The sequence below is a fragment of the Pterocles gutturalis genome, unplaced genomic scaffold, assembly GCF_000699245.1.
Source record: "Pterocles gutturalis isolate BGI_N339 unplaced genomic scaffold, ASM69924v1 scaffold42110, whole genome shotgun sequence".
NCBI classification, from domain to species: domain Eukaryota; kingdom Metazoa; phylum Chordata; class Aves; order Pterocliformes; family Pteroclidae; genus Pterocles; species Pterocles gutturalis.
Genome location: NW_010144845.1, coordinates 1 through 27,621, shown reverse-complemented (window position 1 = coordinate 27,621; position 27,621 = coordinate 1). Strand labels below are relative to the sequence as shown.

Below are 27,621 nucleotides of genomic sequence, written 5' to 3'. Positions count from 1 at the left end.
ATCCTACAATTACAGCTACAACAAAATGAGACCAAACACATGAAATACACAGAAATCAAAGGCATAAACTAAGAACGTATATAAAATCCACAGCCTCCACTACTACCCTGTCCCTTTTTTTTTTGTGCTCTGAGCAGGAATCAAGTACATCAATCTGTATATTAAAAAGGACTTTTTTTTAAAACAAAATAGTTAAAGGTTTTTGAATCAAGGTGGCAGTATGTTATTACTGTCAACAACCATTACTCTGGAGGAGAAAAATATTAAAATGAAAATCAAGAAGGAACCAGGTACAGTGTTCACTTGTATTGAAGTACAAAGAATAAATAGTGGTATACCCAAAAAAGACAGTACCTCCAAGACATTAAGAATGAAGAGCACAGTACTACACATCAGATACGCTGATGATCAGTATTTCAAGACGCTTCAAATGTCACGTCCTGTCTAAACACTGTAATAGTATAATTTCCTGAGACAACATATAACAGTATGAAGACTGAGTAAAGCAATCACAGTTCACAAATGCATACAAGCAACCATTTCTTGAATTTGCTTTATTTTTCTCTGCATAAAGAACCCTGCACAGGCAATTCAAATTAAAACAAAATAAATATGTGAATATTCATGTAAAACTGTCCTTGCTAGTGAACAATTATACACAATGTACAACTCTTCATGTTCACTGGGAGGGCTTACAAACGTACTATTCCCAACAAAAATGCACCAAAATGTCTCCATGCAAACTTATCAAAAGTGACCAAAAAAAGGAGAAAAAAAACCTTACTGCTCAGATTTTTTTTGCTTTCTTTTTCCTTTTTTTCTTTTGTACATTCACAAAAAAATAAAAACATCTAATTTTTTCTTACATTTAGAGTAACTAAAATGAGGCCACTTCTATTAACATCTGGTTTTATGCTCCTAAAACATCTATGGTTACTGTAAAATTATGTCAACAATGAATTGGACTTAGGGCACTATTTGTAGTAAAAGGAAGATGATTTTGTTCACAGAATGTTAATAATCTGTGTCTGAGCCCTCTGCATTGTCTACATTCCGTGAGAGCATATAATTGTCCATATCTATAGACCTGCAATTATTGATTGCATAGCGCAAACGCTCTGCCATGATTAGTTGACTGGAGTAAGGTGGGAGCCTCAGTTGAAAGAAACAAGTCTGTGAGGTAGGCAAGCTGTCGTAAGGCTGTGGAAACGGATAAAAAGTGGGACATTGGTAAGTTGTGAATGAAGCAAAAAATGCAACATATCCGTAATTCATTGCCATGATCATTCAGCATTTTCACATTCTATCTGAAAATTCCTTTTAAGAAGCAGACTAGCTTTCCTTGGTTACGTCAACTTTCATCCTCAAAGACGCGCAAAACCACTGCTGTAACACCTGCTCTGGAAATAACCCACTCATGAAATTCAGCTACGTGAAAAGTTGATTGCACTACTGTTTAGCAGCCCACTGGAAGATACCAAGTGACATTCCAATTACATACCATAGTGTGCCTTAACATAAGGCGATCTGAGAAACACCTAACCAGAGATGAGAGTCAAACCACTGTTATCTTAGAATTTGCCAAGTTTTTGATGCATGTAGTTGAGAGAGAATGTGCTTTCACTGCACACAGAGTGATGCCAAATGAATCCATCCTGTACGTAAAGTGATCCACTGCAAACTCATGACAGTGCTTTTAAGACATTAGAGTGTCCTTACTAGTGGTCACATGTCACTTACACAGATTTAAAACTTAAAGAGTGAAAATTATCAAATGGAAAAAGGGATTGGAACAGAAAATGACTGTTGACAAGTTACAAGAAGGTTTGTTTCTTGTTCAAGAACTTGTCTTGACCTCTACTCATATAACTACAGTAAATGCACCAAATAAATTAAGATGCAATTCATGCATTCTATGTACTTCTACACTATTAAAATGTTTTGTGGTAATAGCTCAGAGCATATTCCATCAGATACTTTCTTTGTAAATTTACAATTATGGAAGCCTGTCTCCTATTGCCGAAGGACAGATTACGCTAGACAGGAATTAAAAAAAACCCCAAAAACCCAAACCAAAACCAGCATCTTACCCTATCAACCTTCATTATTTGGAATCGCTGAGAGATATCAGCTGTGTTGGCTGGCAGTCGAGATCTTCCTGACACAAACCTCATGAAAAGGACTCTCTCCTCATTTGAAAATTCCTCGAGGGTATGCCAGAACCACTGTACTAGCTGATGCTGCTCATCAACTTCTCTGTATCGCACAACCTTCTTCAGAACTTCAACTGATATTTCTGGCATTCCACAGACCATTTGCTCCAACTGCTTGGCAGTCAGAAGAGACAACAAAGGAACCGGAACAATCCAAGACATTCCTTCTCTTACAGCAGCCACCTATTGCCCAAAAAAAGAGACAAAAAAATTGTTAAGTGCAATTCTCTCACCTCTGCCAGTTACTGTACCATCCAAATGCAAAAGTAACATATCGGCTGAGAAAATGGGGTAAATAGATACAATTACAGAGTATCTGCCAAATACAACCGTATCCTCTTTCAACATCCTGGAGAATATTACAGGTATTTTTAATTGTAATTGCACATTAAAGAACATGTTTCGATACAAAACAGAGGAACTTAAAAAGTACAAGTTAGCAGCACAAATGATGATGGCTAAACCAAAGAACTGCGTATACACCATACATCTGGGCTGGAATAAAGTCATATTTGTAAGAAGTCCGTACTTGTTCTAGCAGACTTAGGATTTGGTACCTCTGATGAGAAAGTTACTTTTCTAATGCAGATAATACAATGCATGCATCTCTATCTTGAGAAAAAAGAAAAGAATTTTCCTTGCATGTAATTACCATACTGCTTTCACAAGCTTCGCTGTACGAATGACAAAATACACTAAAGTAGGCAAATAGGCAATTAACACCTTTCAAAACATATAATGAAATATTTGTAGTACCTGTGTTAAAGCAGAAGAGAAATAGTTTGAAGTTAAATGTTTGTCAATAATATTTACTTTAGCTAGTCTCAGCATTGCTATGATGGCTAAGTACACTGCACAGCATGCAGAACTGCAGGTTATTTGTCAAGCGGGGCTGACAGTTGTAGTGGGGCTACTCTAATGAAAGAAAAGTTCCAACTTCTAATGCTCTTTTGTCAACTGAGAATTACTTAGAAAAAAAGGACTACTTTAAAACAAAACCCCAAGACAGTTTGGGCAGGGACAGAAGCCATAGGGACCCAGGCAGGATGCAGAAAATCAAGCTTTTCTTATTCCTTAATAAGTTGTGATGGAAACCTGCATAAACCACAACCACAGTTCCCATTAGCAATGGGAGCAGGGTCACAATGAGATTCTTACCTGACGGTCCATTTCATGGAGTCTGTACTCAATTGCCCTCTCCACATATTCTTTCCTGTTTGAAAAGGTAAGTGGGATGCTGTTCCCTCCAGGGATTATGGGAACCATTTTACCATCAGCACTTTGGCCAACAAAGGAATCTAAAGGAATCATCTGTTATGCAAAACAGGAAGAGTATGTTCAGCATAAGTCACTCTAGTGATCTAAGATTAATATTTTACTGTCAGTCACCCACAACTACAATAAGATTAGAAAATCTTCCAAATGCCTATAAAGCGCTTGTTATTTCAGTCACAGAGACATTAAATTACATAGATACCCAAGTTAAGGTCAATCTGATCAAGTTTTCAGAATAAACCTAAAAGCTCCAACTTTCCTATCTTACCTCATGGAAATTTTCTTCAGTAATCCCACTGTCTTCAATGTGAAGAATGCTGTTGAGGGTCTGCACATAGAGCAGATCTACCTCCTCCAAATCCTCCAAGATGAGTGGGATACAACAAAGTTGCTTCCAGACCATTGGAGCCAGATGAAGATCTAATGGCTTTTTTGTACGAATAGCTACACCCATGAGAATGCCCAAGAACTTAAACTGCATCAGATGTTCATCTAAACATGCTGAAGGGTTAAAGAGAAACCTGAAAGAACAAAGGATCAGTGAAAGTACTCTAGTATAATTCTATACTACTTCATTAGAATTAAAAGACAGAAGACTTCCAAGCACAGCAAAGTAACTGCCAACACAATTATCAGCAAGGGCTGTCCAAATAAGAAGATTATCATTATCTTTTCGCTGTCACAATAACAGAGGCTGAGATAGGCAGAACTAATCCTGACCACAACGGCTGGCATTCTCAATGTTACTCTGAATTCTGCCATCACCAATCCAGCAAATTAATGTTTAAACCATGCTCTCTCCTCCACAATAAAGTAACATCACAGCCTGAAGGAAGAAATATACTAAGAGACAATCACGAAGTCTCACCATTTGGTATAAAACAGTTAATAGGAGCTTTCTAATTTTCACCCCTAGATCTGCAATAAAAGCAAATCCTGGACAACTTACCTATCTCTATTGTAGCCTACTTCAGCTGTCGCATTTGGGGAAGGAATAAGCAGGTCTACTATTCCAGTTTCAAGTTCCTTAAAAATCAACAACAAAAAAAGCCTTCTTAGACACAGGGATAACAAACCTGTTACAGAAATATTAAGACATTATAGCACTACAACACAGAATATTCCATTATAGTTATGATTACTTCTTATAAATTAATGTGAAACATTTAAGAGAAATTAAACATGGTAGGGATGATTTTTAGTAATAAAAACATATTTATTTCAAGATTTGCCCTTATGTCAGACTATAATGGCTATTTTACTGTGACTGCTCTGTGATACGTTCCTGGTACCTCTTCAAAAAATGATCAGAAGCCATAAACTATACACTTTACCGGTGCAGCTTTTCAAGAAGCAAAAACGAAGCAGATTCTTCAATGACTTCTGTTCTGAACCTTCATCACATTTCATATTTAATGTAAACTGTCTACGAAAGAACCCAAAAAAATATGCCTCAAGTCCTCACCTGAATCAACCCTACTCTCTAGTCTTACGGGATTCATAAATCCCATTAACAAATTGAGTTCTTCAGCTTCCTAACTCTAACTCCAGTTCCAGCTCCAGAATGATCCATAGCTGTTGCCCATTCTCAGACTAAGCAAATATATTAATTATCCTCACTAATGCTCATTCTTTCAGTTTTGAGGCTCCTGGAAGATTAAGGAACAACCAAACTTCTCTAGCCTGCGTTGACTTGAATCCTTCCCCTGGCTACAATCACAGTTGTGTCGCAGGGCTGAGACACATCTTTAAAGCTATAAGCAGTAGACATTAGCATTGACCAGCTTTATCTTAGTCCTGCTAGTCTGAAGCCTTCAGTTTCCAGGGGAATCTAAAAAGTCAGCTGTGTTGACAATAGCAACAATATCCTGGTTAGAGACAGCCAGAAATGTGTGCTTTCTGCCACTGATTTAATTTCCAGCACTGAATCTGAGAGGTTGCACATATCTTCGGGTATGTGAGAAATGCCTGCCTATTTCTGTACAGTACGCATGGAATGTACTGTAACCACGGAACACAGCACAACTTCTCTTCCAGAAGGTATTGGCTGCACAGAATGGAGGGGTGCAAAATGTCCCCATAATGTGTAGGGGCCACCTCAAAAGTCCAGGGGGCCTACTGTAACAGTAGTTATAAGCATGGCCTGATGATATCTCCTTGCCACAATCTAGGAACATTTCTTTATCCTCAGAGACATCCCTAAGTAGGCAGCTCTAGTGTTGTGGCTCAGGACTGAAGAACAAGTACTTGCCATGCTGTGAAAAGGAAATCTGAAAAATACTAAGAGACACCAGAGAGAACAAAGCCTTTACCCAGGCAATCTGAACTAACAGACTTATCATACCTGACACATTTCTGTAATAGTGTCATCAAACACTCCACCTGCATCGTCAGCTCCTTCTCCAACCAGTTTCACTTTCCAGGCACGGGAAGGTAGGCGAAGGTCTGATGCATTCAGCTTTACCACTTGCCTTGCTATCTGTACAAAAATGGGCTTGCATTTCCGACCTCTTTCAGAAAAAAAAAAAAAAAAGACACAGCCATACAATGTAACTCATAAACACGTAAAGGCTACTGAAGTCACTCGGCTAACGAAGTTGTACAGAGAGAGCTCAGTATGCCAAAAGATATGGAAAATGTATGACTATCAGTATTTCTTTGAGGTCTAATACAATGCCTTTGAAAACAATACTGACCTGGTTGATATCCTTTTCACAGTAATCTGTGGCCCGTAGTTTTTCCCCTGAACCATAGTTTTTCCTATCGAGCGTACCATGGGGAGCGTGTATACTCGTGGTGCTAGCAAGGGCCTTAGCTGTCCTTGAACTATTCCCCATGTTCCAGCATTGTAATGGGATGTACTGTTCTGCAATAAAGTGGCACGAGAACAAGCATATTAATAAAGGAGACTGATTCCATTCTTTACAGAATAAAACCCTTCATAGTGATCACTAGCACTTCCATGTTTCAGAAAGGGACAGGTTAGCACTTCTTGGTTTTAGCCTTGAGGCTAGTAAACTTTTGGAAACTGAAACACTGACATGTCAAAGCGAAAATATATAACAATTCTTTGACAAAGTTAGGTTTAATGTATTGGTTTTATGTATTCTTTATTACAAAAAAACCTACAGAACCCATTACTAAGATCCATCTTGATCTGGTCAGAAACTCTCTAGTGACATGGCATAACATAACACAGCTAGGTTGCTTTTTTCAAATGGAATTTTACCTGGTTGTTGGGACTGAGGTTAAGTAATCTCCATGAAGAGTACATGAGATCAGAAAAATGGTACAGCAGTCTGAGCCTTGCTCTTACTGTATGAATGCTCACTTCCTTTAGTGCCCCATACTGTGGTGGAATGGCATCAGGTAAACCAAGCTGTAAAGGCACTGAAACACCTACCACAGCAAAAAAAAAAAGAAAAAAAAGCATTATTGCATGAAGGGTAGCTGCACTGCTTTTGGCTGGGATGGTGCTGATTTTCTTTGCAATAGCTTCTGTGGTGTTTAGCTGCCTACTGGAGTTTGACAGCAGCAAAATTAAGAGACTAAGGCGATTTAAGAACCTGTACGGATATAAACCAAAACGAATTTTGTGCCAAAAGTTGTTGTTGTTGCACTTATCCTCCAGGAAACAGAGACTAAATCACACGACCATACAAACAATGTCAGTTCTTTACCTGGAGCTCTGGGTGGAACAGGTGGAGCTGTCCAGGCAGCACTTTTTTTCTGCTGAAATTTGTCGAACATTCTTTCCTTGCAGCACTGTTATGAGTGTTGGTTCTCTGACATGGTTGGTATGGCCCAGTCCAAGCTGACAATTTATAACAGATGTGAAAGGGACAATCAACAACTGTGATGATATGTCTACAACTCTAAGCAAAACTTCAGAGCAAAGGGAAAAAAGTTGTATTTATCTACAGCATATATTGGGATAAAAAAGATTTACCATACATATATTTTATTTTGCTAGCATTTACCTTTTATTCTCAATAGAATATTACGTCTGTACTCAATGGCAGTAGCAGATCTAGGTGTCAAAGAGACCTTAAAACAGCTAGAGCCTTTTTTTGCAAGCGCTTTTACAGACTAAGCAACTAAACTATGCTGCTAAGTCATCTATGTTGCAGTTTTATTCTAGCATGTAAATTCCTACAGTAGTTTATGAAAAGCTGTTCTGACCTCTTACTGATAGTTTCATATCATATTCTAAAACTACCACTTCATATAAAAAAACCTTTTTTGCATTGCAAGTAAAATCATATAAAAAAGGCTTTCTGAATGAAGTTTCTCTAAATTTTTTACCCTAACAATTTTTATCTTCCAGTAACACAAAGCAAGCATCCTATAAAAAACAAAACAAAACAAAACAAAACAAAACAAAAAACCAAAGAGGGGCATCTCAGAATAAACAACTTGCTCAACAGCCCTTCTCAGAAAACTCAATCCTGAAACACTGGAGGACAAAATTAGCCCAAACTTCCTGAAACACCAACAGCTATCAAGAGGCACTTTCTTATACCTGTAGCATGCAAAACTGTCAAAAAGCTGAAGTCTTTCAAAAATTTGAGTTATACATGGGGTGAGGGAGGAGAATGGACTTTTAAGGGCAAGAATAAAACCAGGGTCCCCAAAAAAAGAGACAGAATTTATTATTTACAATTTTTTTTCCGATTTCAAAAAATTACTCTCTAAAAAAAGTTAATTTATATTTTCTTTACGAAAAGCATCTGAAGAGTTCACAAATCTAATTGACCACCAACCGTAAATTTTATTATGTTGAAAAAATTGATGACAGCTCAAAAATTAGGTAAAAATTTGTGATTTTTTGAAAAAAGCTTTGACTAGAGTAATTTGGGTAGAATGTTTTCAGTGTTTTTCCAAACTACTACCATGTAAGAGCACAGGAAGTAAGAAAGAAAATAACTGAAATGCCTGAAATGTTATTGGGGGGGGGGAGAAAGAGAGGAGAAGGAGGAAAAATAAAAGCTTTTTTTTTTCCCTACCAGAATGAAGCTATTCCAACCACATCTGTAAAGTACAATTTTAGCCTTATAAAGGTCAGAAATAAACAAGGAATAGTACACACCTGCCCTTCAGAGTTGCTCCCCCAAGCATATACATCCCCGGTAGATGACAAAGCTAGCGTATGCTCTGCTCCTACAGCTATGTCTTCAATGAAGACTCCTGACAGTACTGGAACTTGCTGGGGTCTGTTGTGATTTCGAGCGCGACCTTCTGGCAAACCTATCAGGCGATCTAAAATTACAAGCACATGTCTATATATGTAAGGAACATTAAAAAGTTAATTTCACTTGTAGGCAGAAGTCAGGAAGAGACAAAAAGCGATTCCAAATAATCTTGGAACAGGAACACAAGTAGTTAGGGAGAGATCTAGCGTGTTTCCTACAAACCAGTGCTTCCTACAGTGCTCACTAACCTTGCTAAAGCTGTTATTTTCGCTTTAAGTCTGAAACAAGATAAAATTCAATCAAGACATCTAGATCGAAATGTATGGTTTTATAATACAGAGGAATTAACTGCCTTAAGAAGTTGAAACATGTTTAATCCAGTGCATTTGGAAATTCTCCTGTCCAGATTTTTAAACAACTCACGTAGGCATATGCGTTATTAGACAAAGTAAACTTAGTGTTAGAAAAAGTAACTCAATGTTTTTGGATATGTGAAATGCAATGAAGTTTTAGGAAAACACTCTTCAAAAAGTTAATTAGTAAACTGAAAGGCTATCCTGAGATCAAACTAGATAGAGCTACAAATCTGCATTTTAGGCATATGTTAAAATTGCATTGTTGAAGTTTCAAAATTCAGATTAGGTCAGCAGAGATCTAAAAAGCAGCATTAGGTCTGTCTTGTAAGTATGTCTTAATATTCTTCCTTTTCACTTGCAATACACACAAACCTAGGGATGGAAAGGTCCAAATACCAGATGGTCCTACCTTGTCCAAAAGTATATACATGACCATCTTTTGTGAGTGCAACAGAGAACTGGGTTCCACAGGCAACTTTCTTAATTCCAATTCCACAAAGAATATCCACTTTCTAAGGGGTAAGGGAAAGGAAAAAGAGCTATGGTGTTTTAAGGATATAACCAGAAAGCAAACATGAATTTCATCTGTACCTCCTGCTTCCAAAAATAATTTTTTTATTTCCAACTGTGTCATGCATACATTGTAGGATTACTCTAATTAATACTAGTAAATTAGCAGAGGAAACTGAGACAGAGTTTTGTCTTTTTATTTAATGGAACTAACACCTTATTCTATATACAATGATTCAAAATACCCTTTTTTTACTGGGAGTGAGCAGGGAGTGGGCATGGGAAGAAGTAGTTGAGTATGTAAACAACGTTCCCCCCAAGTTCCAAAATAAGGAAGCTCTCTTCTTTCAGCTAATTCTAAGATTTTCGCTATTTGTATTGCCACTGAGATAACGTCACTATTATTTACATGAAATCTTAAAAATAGCAGGCTCAGCATAACGTATAATCAGAATTATTTATGCTAGATTGTATTCGAATGGTGCAGTAGGTGGAATTAACAATTTAACTTATGAAAATCACACCCTCAACACCGTGTAACACATTTAACAACACTGAAATTTATGCAAAGAATGATTTCTCTATGAAGTCTGACCTGCGGTGAGGATTTTGCAGTGGAATTTCCCAAACCAAGTTTACCATAATCTCCATCTCCAAAAGCCCAAACCATTGAGCCATCTGTTGACACAGCTACAGTATGATTGAGTCCACAGGCCACCTGGTTGAGAGAAACATGTTACTACCACAGTTTTTGCTAACTTACTACTTACTCAAACACCCCAACTACCTTTAAGAAAAACTGTGTTTTAAAAAATACATATGCTTTTAAAACTATTAGAATTTCCATTGCTTATTAGAGTGTTTTAAAGACATTTAGTACCACAGTAGTATTTTTTTAGGTGTTTGCTTCCTCTCAGCTGCTAGAACCAAAAGACAGTATTATGCTACACACGCTCATTGTTTAAGAATATAAAATAGCTCATGATGCATGCTCAAAAATGCCTAAATCTTGAAATGTTATAATGTTTAAAAAGATGGGCAGTTTTGCAGAAAGAGGATCAAAAAGAGTCAGGAAAGTAATTCTTTAAAAAGTTATGCATAGTCAAATTCTGCCATCATAATGAAAGTAAAAGCCAAGGTTAAAAAAATCATTATAATATTTAAATAAGTTGAAAACACCAGCTTTAAACAAAGACACATTGCTAGTTTTAGATAAACCATGCCTGTCCAATCTGGTAACCTTCCAGCGCCGTCACTCTTTCTGGAAGTTTCTTATTGGAAGTATTTCCAAGTCCTAATCGACCATAATCACCGTTTCCAAATGTAAAAAGTTTGCCATCTGCTGTCACCACAGCTGAATGTTTGAAGCCGCATGACATCTGGAAGCAAAATAAATATAATTTTTAAATTTTAAATTTGGGGGGAAAATTATATTAGGTATGACATGTAAATACATAATACCTTTTCCTCCCATAAACTATATTCACTTTATAGAGAACCAAAATACAGATAAATCAGTATTAATGATTTCTCCACCAACCTCTCTCTTCTTCTCAATGATAACTTTGAGGAGGACGACAGGTGGATATCTGCGTGAAGAAAGGCTTTCAGGTGTTTTATTTATTTCTTTTTTTTTACCGACTACTGTTTTCTGTAAGCAGATCGATTTTGTTGGACGAATTTTTTATATTTTTATTAAAAAACCTCCAGTCAAAGCCAAATATGGTTTTTGTGCATTGTTCTAATGCACACTTAGTATTTAGGAGGTGGTCTCGGTGACTCATTTTGTAGATCAAAGTCACCTGACAAGGACCGAAGGAAACATCTAAATCATGTCTGTATTTTGCCAATCTTTTGATCACCCCTCTCTTCCGTTCTCTTTCTAATTTTTAGTGTTCTCCAGTAACATCTGTCAATTAACATCACCCATCAACGATGAGCTATGTGACATTAACTTCCTTCGACTGGAAATTATCAAGTTGGTTGATAATGCTCGGAGAAGTAAAAAGTTGCTTGTTTTCTTTCAGTATATTAATTCAAATTGTCAAGATTGACAATGGTTCTGGAACATCCCTAGCACTAGGTTACCATGCCTGCAGTTTGGAGGAGACAAAAAGTATTTTGGAACCTGCACCACTTCTTCTCCTTGCAGAGCTTCTATTTGTCTTGGTCGGCGCTGTCTGTCGCTGTTTCCATGCCCCAGTTTGCCATAATCTCCATCTCCCCAGCTAAAGACTTCCCCACTTTCTGTTAAAGCCATGGAATGTCCGTCAGATCCACAAGAGGTCACCAGCTGCGTCACAACGAAGCCTGTTAAAGATCAATGAGAAAACAAAGTTTAGAATAAATTATAATAAACTCTTTATGTACATTTATCCAAGTGCCTCTAGTGTTAGCCAGTTAAGTCTGGGGAAAGGAACCAACCACAGTAACACTTTTTTTTTAATAGTAATTTATTTATTTTTATTTTGAACAAAACCTTAGTCTTCTCATATACAACCTATGCTTCTGGCCTGCCATTAGTTTTGAAATTAAATGTTCCTATCTTGAGTAAACACTTTTCCCTGAAGCCTTCTTGAAGTTAAGGAATTTTAACAAATTACTACTTAAACCTTAAGCAAAAAGGAACATCTAGTTTATTTGTTCAATTTTTTAATTAAAGACTCTGAAATTTTAATGTGTAAATCTACAAAAATAGCAGCAATGCAAATAATTACATTAACGACCAAAATGCCTATTTGTGCAATTGTTATTGACTCATTTCAAACCCAACAGTTTTACCTTGCAGCGCTGAAATGACTGTTAAGACATGAAGATCGTCAGAATTTCCTTGTCCTAGTCGCCCATAGCTCCCTTCTCCGCAAGCCAAAACCGTGCCATTAGCTTGAATGACAAAAGTACAGTTCTGACCACACACAACCTAGTTTAGAAAGACACAAAGGAGTTTTAATGATTTACCTTCTTCCAGCGAGAGAAATCACAACATACTCCTAAACCGAGATCTAATGCTGACATTTTCACCCTTAATGTCAATGTTATTTAAGAAAACAAAACCAGCACATGCATTATGTTAGAGCTGTGCAGGTATTTTCAAATCATGCTCGTATCAAACAATTTTGTTTTGTCAGATTTCAGTGGCTTCTTGGTTTGAATTTGTCAAATAATTAAAGACTTCCTCTTTAGTGAAAACACACGTTTCAGGGTACTTGACAATCAATTCAAACAACAAATTGAAAAGACATTTAGAGAGAGATTTTGACAAACTGTACAAACAATACATGGTAAACCATTAAATCATGACTGTTTTGAAGTGATCACCTGCTGAGCCTGAGAGAAGGAAGGTGCTGCTACTGGTATCATGACATTTCTACCAGCTTCTGCTAACTGTCCGTGTCTACCTGCTCCCCACAGATACACGTCACATTTGCCTCCCAAGTGCCAATCCTATGGAATTGCATGAAAGAATGCTTTAGAACAAGAGTACTGTCAATAGCTTATGACGTTTGAAAATAATACAAAAAAACCAAACAAACAAAAAACCCAAAACCAAACCCCAACCCATCAATTTTACTAACCTCTGGCCTCGATGTTGCCCAAGACATTATCTGTTCATCCATGCCATTGATCCATTTACTGTTATCCTACACAACAAAATCCACATTGCCACATTTGGTTCAAGAGATGCACATTATTCTTCTGTTACATAATACATATTTGCCTTTCTAACTAAGAACAATATTGACATTCAAATTATTCTAAATGGTACAGCAATACAAATGAATGTGTGCAGACTCAAACACTTTATTTTCATCCACAGGCCAATTTTATTTCCTTACTACACCTATCTAGCAATGACACTGTTATCCATGACTTGTAACCCAAATTCAAAAAAGAAAACCAAACAAAACTCATGATAAAGTAATCTTTTCCTATTTACTGATGCTTAGGGCTTTTTGAAGTTTTGATTGCAAACACTGGCTTAAAATGCTGTAAATTTGATAATAAACTCTTAATCCTCAATTCCTATTTTGGTTTACACACCATAACAAGTCATAAAGACAATTGACACTAGCAAAATAATTTGGTGTAGAAATGTGCCAAAATGTTACACACAGAGAGAGCAAACTACAGTGTATTCTAACCAGTTAATTACAAAACAAACTTACACTTATTGCTGGTGCTTATGCTAATGAATATAAATCTCTACAGTTCAGCGATGTTAACTGCATCATATGATATGCTCAATAACACCACGCTTCGCTGTTGAGATAATATAGCACATTTACCATTAGCAGAGTAAGCTCATCCTCTGGAACAGGCTCCAGGTCCGGAACAGTAAAGGATTCTGGGAATTGTGCTCCCTTGGCCAGAGCTTCAGCAGCTTTTATAGTAGTGGAGAAACACTCCAGCCAGGCCCATTCTGTAGGATTCCAGGCGGAAGGATCAGGGAGGCAGTTCTGGTGATGAGGAGGGACTGGGGGGTTGCACAAGAGCTGATCCAGGTGAAGGCCCACAGCGAGCGATGCCAAGCACTGCATGTAAGGACTGTGAACAAGCTGGTCTCCACAAACCACGTGGGGCTAAAGGTGAGGGGAGTGGGAGAGAGAAATTGAACATGCAAAGTTAGAAATATACACCAACCAATTTGGAAATAGGAGTCCTTCAAAGCTAGTCCTGTAGTCAAATGCTTTCCTCCATGCTTAACCAAAGTTTTTCTAATATTTTAAATATTCTCAAATTAGGTGACTACTAGCTTTGAGAATACTGAAAGACATTTGCAAATAGGATGCGGGAAAGTCTTCAGGGTTCTCTGAGGTGAAAGACTGAAACCAGCTGAGATTCAAACAGTGACCTCATGTCAAACACAAACTTTAAATGTTCGCATTAGCTCTTCTTACCTTTTCGTAAGCATACTGCTCCTGAAGCATTATGGGCAAACGTTCCAAGAAAGCTCGCATGCAAGGGGCCATATTTAATCCCAGAACTCCTTGCTGTTTCAGTGCAGTCCTACATGTTGCAAGGACGTGATTGGAAGATATCCACTCTGATGTACAGTTCACTACCAACACATCCTGTTTAACAGCAGTCACAAGACACATTAGAACTTAAAATCCATAAAGCAGGATTATTCAGCTCCATTAATTTATCACCAATCATCTTGGTTTCCATAGGGGCTCAAAACCACACAAGCTTGAATATTTTTGTCTCTGTTGGTAAATAATCTGCTGACAAATAGTACGGAGAAGCCTTCTCCTTTTGCCACTTTCTCACATTCCCATGGCAATGATTATCACTCCAAAGAATGCAAACATGGCAATAAGCAGAGTTCATTTCAGTGAATGCTGTAACCTCAGTTTAGGATTTAGTTTAGGTGTCACCTTAGTTTTGGATTTGCCTTGTAATATGACCTTCAGTATTTGGTCTCAATTCAGAAAAGACTTTCCAAAAATCCTAAAATACTTAGAACATGCAGCATGACTCTACCAACAGGAGTCATAACTTGTGCCATGTTTATCTTCCTTCACAAAAAATACCACCTTTTGGAATAATCAACTGTCACAAAACTTCTGTTCAGATGCCAGCAGTTCCTGACGCAGCAAACATTCAAGTAAATTCTGCTGCTTCTAAAAATTCTTCTTTAGATTAAGTTAGATCACAGAAGTATCTTATTTGCTGGGGGAAACAAAATATTGCTTCATGCTGCATAAAGGAAAAATAAAATATCTGTCTTCTGCCTATTTTCATTGTCCAGTTATGGCTACTGCCATTAGAAAGACAGGCTGATGTAACTGGTGTGTATTATCCTTTATAACCACCCTGCCCCCACCCAAGTTAAACATGGGATACTATTAAAAAAACTCAGTCTGGTTAGGGTCAGGTAATAGTTGAAAGCCAAAACAATGTGTCTTGAAAATATTACAGAATTAGACAGAGGTTTCTATCTGCCTATTTCTTAAAAAAAAAAAAGAAAAAGAAAAATAAAGACAGACAAATGGCATCTTCTTTCAGTAAACAATTGAAAGAACATTACTTTAACACATAGTGTCACCTTTGATCTGTTAGAGCAAGCAGCTACTCCAACTTCAGGTATCCATACTGCAGTCTGAATAGCTCCAGAACCTATCACAACACTCTGTAATACTGAGCCATCCTAAGGAGAGAAGTGTTTTGAGTCAGTGTGTATACACAACTACTTTTCTGTTTAAATGCATACAATCACATTCCTAAGGGATGTGATTCTCCCAAGCTGTTCAATAACTATTTTAAAACTGAAATGTTTACTCTGAAAGAAAAAAAAAAGCCTATCATATTAAGGAGATAACATAACTAAGGATTCAGAAGTGTTTAATAATCCACATTACCTGTCTCTTGGAAAAGATCTCAAAGAGAATATTGTTCCCAACCACAAAGAGAGAGTGGCTGGTTCTACAAATCCTAACTAGCATGACCAAGCCTACAGAATGAACCAACAGTAGAATGATAAAAGATGAAATACTTCCACATTAAGTACAATTTCAATTTATATTTTATCATTTATAATTTTAGACCATTATTTCATACCATGCTTTCTCTAATGTCTCTAACATATTGGGGGAACAAAACCCGCTACTCTGATGCCTTGAGCATTTTAGATACTGATATTAAAAAAAGAAACATGCCACGTCAAAGATGATCTTACCCGTAAGGACCAAATGTTCATGAGACCACCAAGTCCACCAGATACTAATGCCAGTCCATCAGGGCTGAATGCAACAGTCCGAACAGGAGCAATATGTCCTCTCAGTTGAAATGCACACTTGACTTCTACTGCTTTTCTGTATCCATCCTGCAAATTATTTCATAGTTACGGAACACTGAACTATCTACAGAAAACGGAACAGCGTAACAGCTTCTGTATTCTGCACTAAATACTGATCGTCCATAGAGAAGGGTCATTTCCATAAGATATAATTTCCAGAAGACCAGTACTATGATAATATTTTATAAATATCTTTGTCACATTATCATCTTTTCTCCCCTTACTAAATACCATCAACGTGAAAGAACACATTACAATTTACATAGGTTAAATTAATCTTCACTTAATTTTATCTAGGAACAAGTTTAAACTCTTATTAAATTTCAGTATAAATTTATCAACTTTTAAAAAAGGAAAACAGATCTAAATATTATTTGTAGCCAAATAAAATACATTTAAATCCGTGATTTTTCATTTCCTGTTCTGGAAATGCCTACACATACACAAATGCAATATATAATTTTTTTTAGCAAATGTCTTCTCTCAGGAAATGTTGAGATTTGAGTAACTTGCTCACATTCTTCTCCTTCCCCCAATTTCAGAACGAGCAAAGAGAATTTCTTAAACACCAAGTTTACTCCTTTTACCTTGGCACTTGTTTCTTCATCCCACCATCCTTCTGAGCACGTTGAGCTGGATTGCAACGTCATTACTATGTCCTGGGGAACAGCCCAGACACACACCAAACCGTTGTGGCATCCTCTAAAGGAAGTCAGGATAAATCAGAAAAACAACGTACAGGTATTCACTAAAAGCATCAGTGGTCTGGTATTAACTTAAAATATCAGTAATCTTCACCACTGTCCTATAAAACTATATTGGATCAATTAATCTAAAGTGGAGAGGCATGTTCCCAATGGATAAATGCATTTTTTCCTATTCCTCCCCTCCTGTAGCTTTTCATTTTTTACTAACAACATATTCTCAGAAAAAATATTTGGATGAAGCAAAAAAATTTCAAGCAGGATGGCCGCACACAGGTCTCACGGCATGGAGAAAACAGTTGGTAACATGACCAGAGACACTGTTTCCATTTGAATTCTGCAACCTCATGGATCTCATGGCAACTGGCTTCCTGAATTAATGTTATTTACAAAAAAAAAAAAAAGACTAAACTTTTCTTTGCTCTGAACACTAAAGACTGATAGAAAAGACCTGCAAATGAGCTATATATAGAAAAAAAATATACATACGTAGCTAGTAAAAGCTGCAACTTGGGTCCCTTCCCTGGCAGAGCACACCAGGCAATGCCATTCACAAGAGCTGGATGTGACAGTGAATGCAGACGTCTCCAACATCCTCCCATATATCCCCAGAGTTTCACTGTTTCTTCTTTGGCACATGTCAGGAGAATCTTACCAGTTGGATCCCACTTCATACTAACAATCATATCCTATTGGATTAAAAAAAATTGCAAGTCTGTATGAAGTAACTTAGTATGAACAGAGAAAATTTAACTCTCGTAGCTAATGTAATGTTTAATTATTAACAAAGAACAGCTTATTCACAAAGAAATCATTACAGATAGTGAGTTGCAGTTATGAAATAATAACAAAACTTTTCAGAACCATCAAACTAAAATAAAACCCTAGGTTCCTCAGAGAAACTAAAGGGAAAGCTTAGAAAAAAAATGTTCTCCTTTCATTTCATGCCTTTCTTGATTTATTTTTCCCAAAGAAGGAGACTTTTTTTTTTATATTATGAAACTGCAGTATGAATTACCTTAATAGTACACTGTTTATAAGCACATTAGGTAATGGGCCAAATGCAGTTTGGAGTCTGCCTGAGCTAAGAAAGGAGAAGAGCCCACAGTGGCAAAGGCAGATACAGTTTCATTATCACTGCACGCTCACTTCTGTGACCACAATGCTTCAAATACCAGGACCATGGAAGCACTCGAGATGCTTTTACTACACCTGCACTTCAGGAATTCTCCTCTCAGCCTAACAAATCGTTTATGGACTACTAATGACTTACTATTACATACCAGCCAAGCGAAGGTTCTAAACCTTTGCGGCTGCGTATTTAGAAAAACATCTTTTGCTTTGCACAGGAACTTAAGCTTTACAAAAACATGCGACATAACCAAAATTAGAATTTATTATGAGCACTTTTACAAATTAAAAGAACTACAGTCTTTAAAATCCGGACTTGCATAGCTGTGTCCTTAATACACTTCTGCCACTGCATGTACATACACTTCACAATCTCTAGTAGCAAAAAAAGGAGACAAAATTTATTTTTTACTTTTTTTTTTTTCAATTTGGTAGGCTGTTCCTTTAAAATATATTGGGTTGAATATTATGTATCAGAAATAGCTATGTGTTCTTAAAATAATGTGTACTTCACTTTATAAATATCTTTCAAATAAAGAAAATAGCTTAAACAGATCTTTACTTAAAAAACTACACATTAGTTTTGAAAAGACTAACTCTACCTTATGTGCATCAACAAGAACAATTCCTCCTTTTTCAAGTGGTTCCTTTGCTCCTATTAGCAATTTTCCATCTGAATAGCCAACTGCAAATGGTTTGTCTTCACTGAACCAGGCAAGGCATGTGACAGACACTATGTAAACACAAAAATTAATTAAACTAAATTGAACTTCACTCCTGCCAAAGAGGTTTTTACAGTGCAATTGTCTAAAATGAGAAGTGCATAACAACTTTCCCCTCCACCCCAAGGTTAGTTGATATACTTTTGGTCTGAAAATTTTCTTGAATTTGTATGGTAAAGATAAGAAAATAGTGGCACTGTAAAGCCAGCTGTTGAGACTATTTTGTAATAGTTTTTTCATTATTTTTTTTTTTATTAAAATAACTGAATTTGTATTCCTGACATGGTGAAAAGAACTGTGCTAGGGAAAAGAAAAAATGTAGATTGAAACCTGTACATGCATCTGAGATAGGGATGCTTCTAAGAAAAGCACTGAAAACAACCTGAGGCATGTAGACATAGCCTCACTTGATCCTGCCAAAAAAATCTGCAGATTTCCTGAAGAAGCAATATGTAAAACCACACAATGCTACCAAAGATATGCTACCTGATTGCCCCTGCGACTGGAACTATAAAGTAAAAAGGGCAATAACTCAGTAATTCAAATGGCACTGACTACATGCTATCTGTAGACAGAGCAGACCCTGCAGGGAACCTATACTGGTTCTATAAAATGGCAAGGAATGCCAGGATTTGACTAGGTTGCTACAAACTGTCTGCATCCGCTGTAGGGGTGCAGATGAAGATTCCACAGACTTCACAGAAGTGAATGATGCTTGCAGGTAAGGTATCAGAAGTTATATCCCATGAACAGTAATAAAAAATTGAGACTATATACTTGCTTAATAAAAGAAAGGGGTGGGGGGGAGATTCATAATTTTACTTTCTACCTAAATACTGATACAGTTACCTACCATCCTTCCTGTAGCAGTGTTCCAGTTCCAGCCGGTGCATGGTTGAAATATCTACAACTTCAATAAGACCAAGAGATCCATCCATACGACCAATTAATAATAATTCTGGAGCATCTCCTGTCCACGCTGCAGTTGGCCCTTCTTCTGGCCAAGCTAGAGCAGATACCCAGTGAGGCTGAAGATCTAATAATCCTTTTCCTCCTAGAAACCCAAAAAGTCTTTTAAAACTACTTCATCTTCATAAAGAAAATAAAACAACAAAAATACTTTCCATGGGAAAATACTAAGAGATTCAATTTAGAGCTAGGACATACTACAAATTCACGTAAATTACAAGACTACAAAGCAATGGTCCACTAATCTACGTAGACAGAAAATCTAGCTAACGCATCTCAATGATGAGTCAAGTTACATGGTTTTGTTAAGGAACGAAGCTAACATCTTCAGTACTCAGTAAATTTATACTTTTCGTGGGGACTGTTTATTAACATGGGCAGTGGAACTGGTGATTTTTATAAGCACAAAACAACAGAATGAAGTTTCAGAGATTACAAATGACAAAGGGATTAACAGTCTTCTCTCAGAGGAGTTCTAAAGGTATTAGGCTGGATTAGACAACTGCAGCACAAATGACAGTAAAAATTTAAGAGAATGCACTTGACCATGCTCGCAGACTGAACCACGGAATTGGAAGGGGTCTTTCCTGGATCAGGTTCGGTCCCTTCTATCACAATGCAATCTCATAAATTTACCTAATTAATTTTATAGTATTTCTTCCCCAGTTGTCATTCCTCCTTATAAAAAATGAGATCACAATCTTTTGAACATTAGAAACTTTCTTGAAGTTATTAATGGCCAATTTATTTACATTTCTTCTTGTGTCAACACCACCTATTTGCTTACATAGCTGCTTTTTCTCCCCAGGTCTTCTCCTAAAGTTTATCTTCCTAATGTGTTTATTTATAACCTTCTTCCTCCAAGATTCTTTTTTTCAAATAAAGAAACCAAGCTCACTCATCCTGATTTCATTAGAAGACACTCCATCTAGCTGATCACTCTAGCAATCTTTCCCTCCACCTGTCTCAGTCCATTTTTGCATTCTCCCTGTTGCACGTAGAAAGGCAATTCTTGCGGACCATAGGAAGACAGCATTTACAGACAAAAATTGCTAAGAGTGATTAAGCCTCACACCTAAACGCTTCTGATTCAACAAGGACTCATATGCTGCTCAGTTTTCTACTCAATTAAGTGTAAATCACACATCCATTTGTGGTTGGTGCCTTCCTCTAATTAAATGGGTTTACAAGATATTATGGAAGACGGCAGGCATTTACACTGGAGAGCACACACAGCTAAACACTTGGGTAAACAGATACTCAATAACTTAGCAGCTTCCCCAGAAATGCATTGCATCATGAAGTGTCCACTAAGGGCATACCATTCACTTGCCATATGTTCACCATCTTTTCTGTAGCTCCAGACAGATACTTGCCACTGATGCTCCAACAGACAAGAGACAAACTAAGGTCACTGGGCGACCCCAGACTTTCTTCAGAATCACCTTCTCTGTATTAGAATAAAATAATGCAATTAAAAAGGGCATTTCCTTTAAGCAGACAGGAACACACAGAATTCACTAAATATCTGAGTTAAAATCTGAAGTCCTCCTGCCGTCACTGCAGATTTACATAATAAATATTTCTCCTTGTAGTTCTATATTCTATATAAAACCACTTCAAATTACACAATGAGATACTAGTTATTTACACATTAAGAAATTTAAAGTTAGATTTCAGTTAGAAAACTAAGCTTAATTATCTTTAACTTTACCTATTTATATGTCAAATTTTGCAAATTTAACATCTTTGGTGAGGGTGAAGCTTTCTGAGAAGTCATGAAATGAAACAGAATAGCTTGGACAAAAGAAATGAAAGAGGTGCATCTTGCTCTCAGTTCCAGTTGAAACTCTTCCTCCTGTTACAATGACTCAAATGACAACACTCGTAATTATCATGTTATATGCTGGAACTGTCCACTGGAACCCACTGAAGGGATATTCATAGTTTTAAAAGACAGTCCCTTACAGCTTTTATTTTACCCATTTCTCATTATATGAATTAATTGTGAATATACTTAAACAGCTTTAACACCATCTCTTTATGCCAACTCTTATCATCATGATATTTAAGTTGTGTTTTCAGTTCTAAGCTGTTCAATTTACCATGCATGCAACAAACACAGCAATAGTCCCAGAGGAAAAATGAGAGAACGTTGGTGCAGGAGGTAGTGCAGGGTTGGCTCTTTTCATTATCTTGCACAATTAGAGCTTAAATTAAATATCAGACTATTTTAAAGAATCAACTTACAGTTTGTTGAGCACACATGTTTGTTGTAATGAATATTGCTTCTTTGTAACATTCCACACTCTTATGGTTCCATCATTTCCACTAGTTGCCAAAAGTCCCTTTTTATTGCACCAAACACATGTCATGACCTACAAACAGCAAAGTAATCATGGCAAAACTGGAATTTAAATCTAAAACTTAGGTATGTTTTTTTCACAAATATTAAGCAAACATTAACCAGTGGGACAGAGCATTACATTATTGAAATACATTGTAAAAATCAAACAAATATTTCTACTTTTACAGAACTGTGTCCTGTAATTACGCATGCTTTATAAGGATGCTACACTTTGTTCAGACACATGCACCACAGGCCACTATTGCACAGAATACTGGACAAAGACATTAACTACTATGACAGAAAAATTAATGCAAATTCAGATCTAGTCTAAAAAAAGATTTAAGATGGTTCTGCTGACTTCATGTACTGTGAGAACACTTCGATGTCCCTTTTAGTTGAAGTTTCAAAGAAACTAAGTGTTTTTCTGCATCAGAGATACCCTCAACCAATAACTTACTTTATAATCAAAAAATTACTTCTTGTGGGAAATAACTTCTGTCAATATATTTGTAAAATAATAGTATTTTTTTCTATATTCTACAAAGAGAGAGTATTAAAATTCATGCAATTTTGGGAAAGATCATGCTTACCCTGTTCTGATGAGCCTCTAATTTTATGAAGGAACATTTTCGTAAGTCTCCCCCCATATCAGCGAGGGTCTGAGGAATAGTTTGATTATCTCGATCGTGTGCTGCGAGAGTTCGCACCAGCTGCTGAGCAGCCCACTGCCTATGTTGTGAAGATAACCTTGAAGAGAGGCAGCAAGCTGCTAGTGCGTTAGCCAGCTCCAGAGGGCCTACAGCAGAAGGATCATAGGAAGGATGGGCATACAAATGGGCAATTAAACCTGCTTAAACAAAACAATGAGATGATGCCTAGATGAGTACCAAACAGAATTACACAAATGAACACAGCATTAGCCAAAATTTCAAGAGAATAACAAGCATCTTGTAAGAACATTGCAATCCTGTTAACTAACAGAAAAAACACTCCTCTGATACTAAAATAACCCCTTTACAAATTTCACAAAAAACCCTTAAAAATTGAATTACGAATACTCTTATTCCCACCACATGGAAAACAGTTGTCCAAAGAGCAAGTGCTTTCTGAACAGGAAAATGCCACCTCTGACAAGAGATAAGCTTCTGTCGCTGCTATGTCCTTCCCTCCCTTTAACACAGCAACAGCCTGGTGTTCAGGAACAGTGGTTGCTTTTGGGCTCCCTGACCTCTCGCAGCAGAGGCAGCACAACCTCCTGCATCAGAGACAGAAGAGTCCTTTGGTGGCAGCAATCAGCTGTCATTCCCCTTAACTTCATTAGGTGGCACAACTGAGGCTGGATAGCTCAGCTATATGGCTTCAAATACACACACACATTATTTTTGAAGTGGCAAAAGATGCTACTAGGTAATAAGATCATATTTCTAAGTAGCATTTGTGTATTAAGCTATAAGATTACTTTGAATTAAACAAGTTAGGGAGTGTGGTGATAGGACAAGGGGTAACAGGTATAAGCTGAAAGAGGGCAGATTTAGACTAGACATTAGGAAGAAATTTTTCACTGTGATGGTGGTGAGGCAGTGGCCCAGGTTGCCCAGAGAAGCTGTGGATGCCCCATCCCTGGAGGGGTTCAAGGCCAGGCTGGATGAGGCTGTGAGCAACCTGGGCTAGTGGGAGGTGTCCCTGCCCATGGCAGGGGGTTGGAACTTGATGATCTTTAAGGTCCCTTCCAACCAAAACCATTCTATGATTCCATGATTTTATGATTCTAAGTTTTGTACATTTTGAGAGTATATTTACTTGTAGATTACGCTAGCAAGTCTCTCCTTAAATTTAAATGAGAAATTGAAGATTTAATAATTAACATTTAAAATCAAAGCTATATCATACCTTTCTTTTCAATTTCTGCTTTATCGTAATTTGGCCTCAGTTTGGCCCCTTTGTCTGCCAACAATGCTACAAGTGCTTGAGTAACCACAAAATTTGGAGATGTTACAAGTTTGTTTTCTTCTGCAATTCCTCTTAAAAAACTTGGCAAAAATTTTCGCTGAATTGGATCGTCAACCGTTGTTAAGTTTACACCAGTCGCTGCAGAAATCAAATTCTAAAAATAAATAATTAAAGACAATAAATAACCAGAACAAACAGAAAAATCAATTTTGGAAAACATTTTTAGTTGAACACATCACGCAGACCTTCCCAGATTTTCTATTTTTTTCAGAAATTCTAAGCTCCCAACCACTTCTATTTTAAAGATCATGTACAATATGGAATTTAAGACTTCTGCCCTGGGGAATACCTGGTCTTAATGTAATCAACTATACAGACCCAGGGATCAAAAAAAATTAAAAAAAAAAAGAAAAAAGAAAAGAGGAAAAAAAAAGTATTGAATAACCAAGAACACCACCAAGAACTATGGAGCTTATAGAACTTTTCATAAAGTTATGCACCTGGTGGTAGGATAGAAAGCAACAACACATAATAAAATCCATCATCCTACCCAACACTCTCATTTCTCCCCAACTATATTTCAAACTCAGAAAAACAACACAACTAAATTACTCTGATTGCTTAGAAGTTTCCTGATACATATGAAATCCTGCTGTATATCCACAGCTGTATATCACCTCTTTCTAAATAGAAACAATCTGTGCTCCGTATGAGTTGACTCAACTGAAAACCCAAAACTTTAACAGAAAAACCCTGCCAATACAAAAAACACATCCTTTTTTCTCCAACTTGGAAAAAGTTGTCAGCAAAAAAATGGAAAGTTACTTGGTTTTTACCAACAATAAAACATACCCCTTGTGCAAAGCCATAAACAAGAACTCTAAGGAGATCCTCAAACTGAGCACGGTCTCATCACAGTTCGAGATAAAAGCACAAATTATCAATATGTACAAAATGGATTGCTTCATCTCATGCGGAAGTAGCATAACAGAAATATTCATGTTGAAATAACAGTCCTACCTGTGTACATAACTGTACCAGCAATTTTGCAGCACTAGGAGTGTTTGATGCCAAACAGCCTACGGCTGTACTCAGATAGGCAAGACAAGATATAGGTTTGCTTGTTTTGCTGTGTATTCCTCTAGATCGCTCTGTTGAACTTGACACCGTGGATGGACTTGTGGAGAGGCCTGCTCTCCCTGCTGCAGCGAGGCACATTAAACGAACCAAAGTTCTGATATCTGTCAATCCCAAGGATTCAAGACCAGCTGCCAGGCTACAACTGGAACCACTGTCAAAAATTAATGCAAATACTCTTGGTTTTGTTAGTACATTTTAAAAGAAAGTTATGTTTGGATAAAACTATCTATCCAAATAAATCCACTCCCTTTTCTTTTAAGCTGAAGACAAAAACACACAACAGACCTGCCCTAGCAAAAATCCATCACTTTACCTGGCATCACTCATAAACAAAGGTAGATGGAAAATTCATATTTAGAGTTATGCTATGACAATATGCATGTGCACATGTCAAATGTCTGTGACGTCTTCATATTTGCACAAATATCTCATACAATGGCAGTTTTTAAATCCTCATATTCCATCAACTCCTGCACTTCATCTTCCTTCCTCTAATGTTTACTTTTAAGTTCCAACACTTGCCTTGAACAAAAACTCACGGACAAACACAGCATCTTGATGCTCTGAATGGCTGACACTGCTGGAATCCACTTTCCATATAGGATGTAAAAGTTTCTTTCATAGAGATTGAAGATATGGTTGAAAAGAAGAAAATCAACAGAACTTTTTCTCTTAATAGTATGATGTAAGTACATAAAATTAGAATCACTTTCCCAGATAGCTTAAATGCATCCCTGTCAAACTTGATAACTCGTTCTGAATTGAAAGGTGAAAGTGTTGCCAAGGATGCCACAAACCTGACAGACAGAAGTGAGAGTGCTCTCATAACCATAGTTCTTGCAAGGAGGACTTGGGCAGCAGCTGTCACTCTTCTTAGAGCCATAACACGGTCATGGGGATTTGCTAGAGCAGCTGCTTGCTCTCCTAAGGTTATCCTGCCAGAAGAACTTTTTTCTATAGAGCCGTGACAGCCTTGGAAAGAATGATAATTTGTGTTAGTGTTTAAAGAAAAACAAAATGTTATCGTCTAATAATAAGCACAGAAGGAAATTTAGCCTAAATTTGCAAATTACTCATGAATTTTTTCAAAATTTCATACATACACAACTACAGTGATAATGACTGAGAGGAAAATACACTCCTGAAATCCACTATGTAATTTAACTATTCCTTATTTTCAAAGACAGATGGGCACAACTTGACAACACTCAAATTAATGTTAATTCCTCTGTTTCCCTTTTCCATTAGAGGGGCCTACAAACTTACAACATTGATCCTGCATTTCAACAGGATGGTTGGCAAGTCCCAACTTAAATCCACAACTCCATCTTTGAGTTCTGCAGAACACGCTACTGGCATCCATAGTCACAGTTTTACTAGTAAATCAAAGCACAAGCCTTCTGCCAATATAAATGCCTCACACTCCCCTATAATAAAATGACGATTTAGAAACTTGTCTTCACTTCCTCGTGGTGGGAAAAGGTTGTCCAAACAATTCTGCATTGGCCCTATAAAATCACACCAAAGAGGGGGGTACTTGTTCTTTGAATTCAACTCATTTCAAATATACCTATTTGCATCAATGTTTCTTCCATACTGTTGGTGGCTGTCACCATTGCCACCGAAGCACCCAGAGGATCACTGTCAGGGAACTGTACAGGTTCAGGTACAATACGTCGATCATTTAACCCAAGAGGTCCAGCCAGTAATTCAAACTCTTCTTCTCCTGTCAGCTTTTCATCTTCGTCTACATCTAACATATCCCAGTCTTCTAGAATTTGAGATATATAATTAGACCTGGTTACAAAAGCTTAAATATGAAATAATTTCAATTAATTAAAAAAACAATACAGGTGGTTTTTTTACAAATCTGCAGCACAGTAGTCTTAAAAACTCATCTTCTGATGTTGACATAGACACAACACAGTAGATCAGAAAAAAAAATACCACTCTCGCCCCTCTCCATTAAATTTGATCTCTACTTCTACTGCAGAGAAAATTCGTAGAAGACTCTCTGAAGCATCAAACTAGCTGTTTTTTTAAAACACAGAAATGAGAGGTCATCACATCTATCACAACAGAACTCCAAAACCTGGAATATAATGAAAAGCATGGACATACAGTTGTGCTTTAAATCACGATAACAGGTGCATATCACAAAGGACTGAATAGTAAAGACAGACACTAGAACGTTCTGGTCTTCATCATTATCAAAAAAGCATGCATGAGTTCTTAGGTCACAACTGTACACTCAGGCTTTTGCTTTTCCTTCCCAGCAGGGGAAGAAGAAAGGAAAAAAGGGGGGGGGAA

At 37.1% G+C, this 27,621-nt stretch overlaps 1 protein-coding gene across 1 annotated transcript; it reads right to left on the bottom strand.

Annotated features, from left to right (window-relative positions):
• Positions 1-304: 304 nt before the first annotated feature.
• Positions 305-27,082, bottom strand: HERC1 (HECT and RLD domain containing E3 ubiquitin protein ligase family member 1; the record flags this gene model as incomplete). Its single annotated transcript, XM_010085210.1, is given in 33 exon segments — positions 305-1,200; positions 2,091-2,396; positions 3,372-3,524; positions 3,757-4,009; positions 4,438-4,514; positions 5,833-5,998; positions 6,185-6,354; positions 6,718-6,887; positions 7,169-7,212; positions 7,214-7,302; positions 8,578-8,747; positions 9,446-9,548; positions 10,142-10,264; positions 10,770-10,925; positions 11,675-11,856; positions 12,328-12,466; positions 12,865-12,990; positions 13,122-13,187; positions 13,833-14,126; positions 14,445-14,618; positions 15,596-15,697; positions 16,226-16,372; positions 16,933-17,047; positions 17,539-17,738; positions 18,783-18,913; positions 19,756-19,956; positions 21,194-21,321; positions 22,122-22,249; positions 22,812-23,017; positions 24,112-24,325; positions 25,192-25,462; positions 26,109-26,283; positions 26,882-27,082. Coding segments are annotated over 33 exon segments (5,366 nt in total), but the record flags the coding sequence as incomplete, so codon positions are not given.
• Between the last annotated feature and the right edge of the window lie 539 nt (positions 27,083-27,621).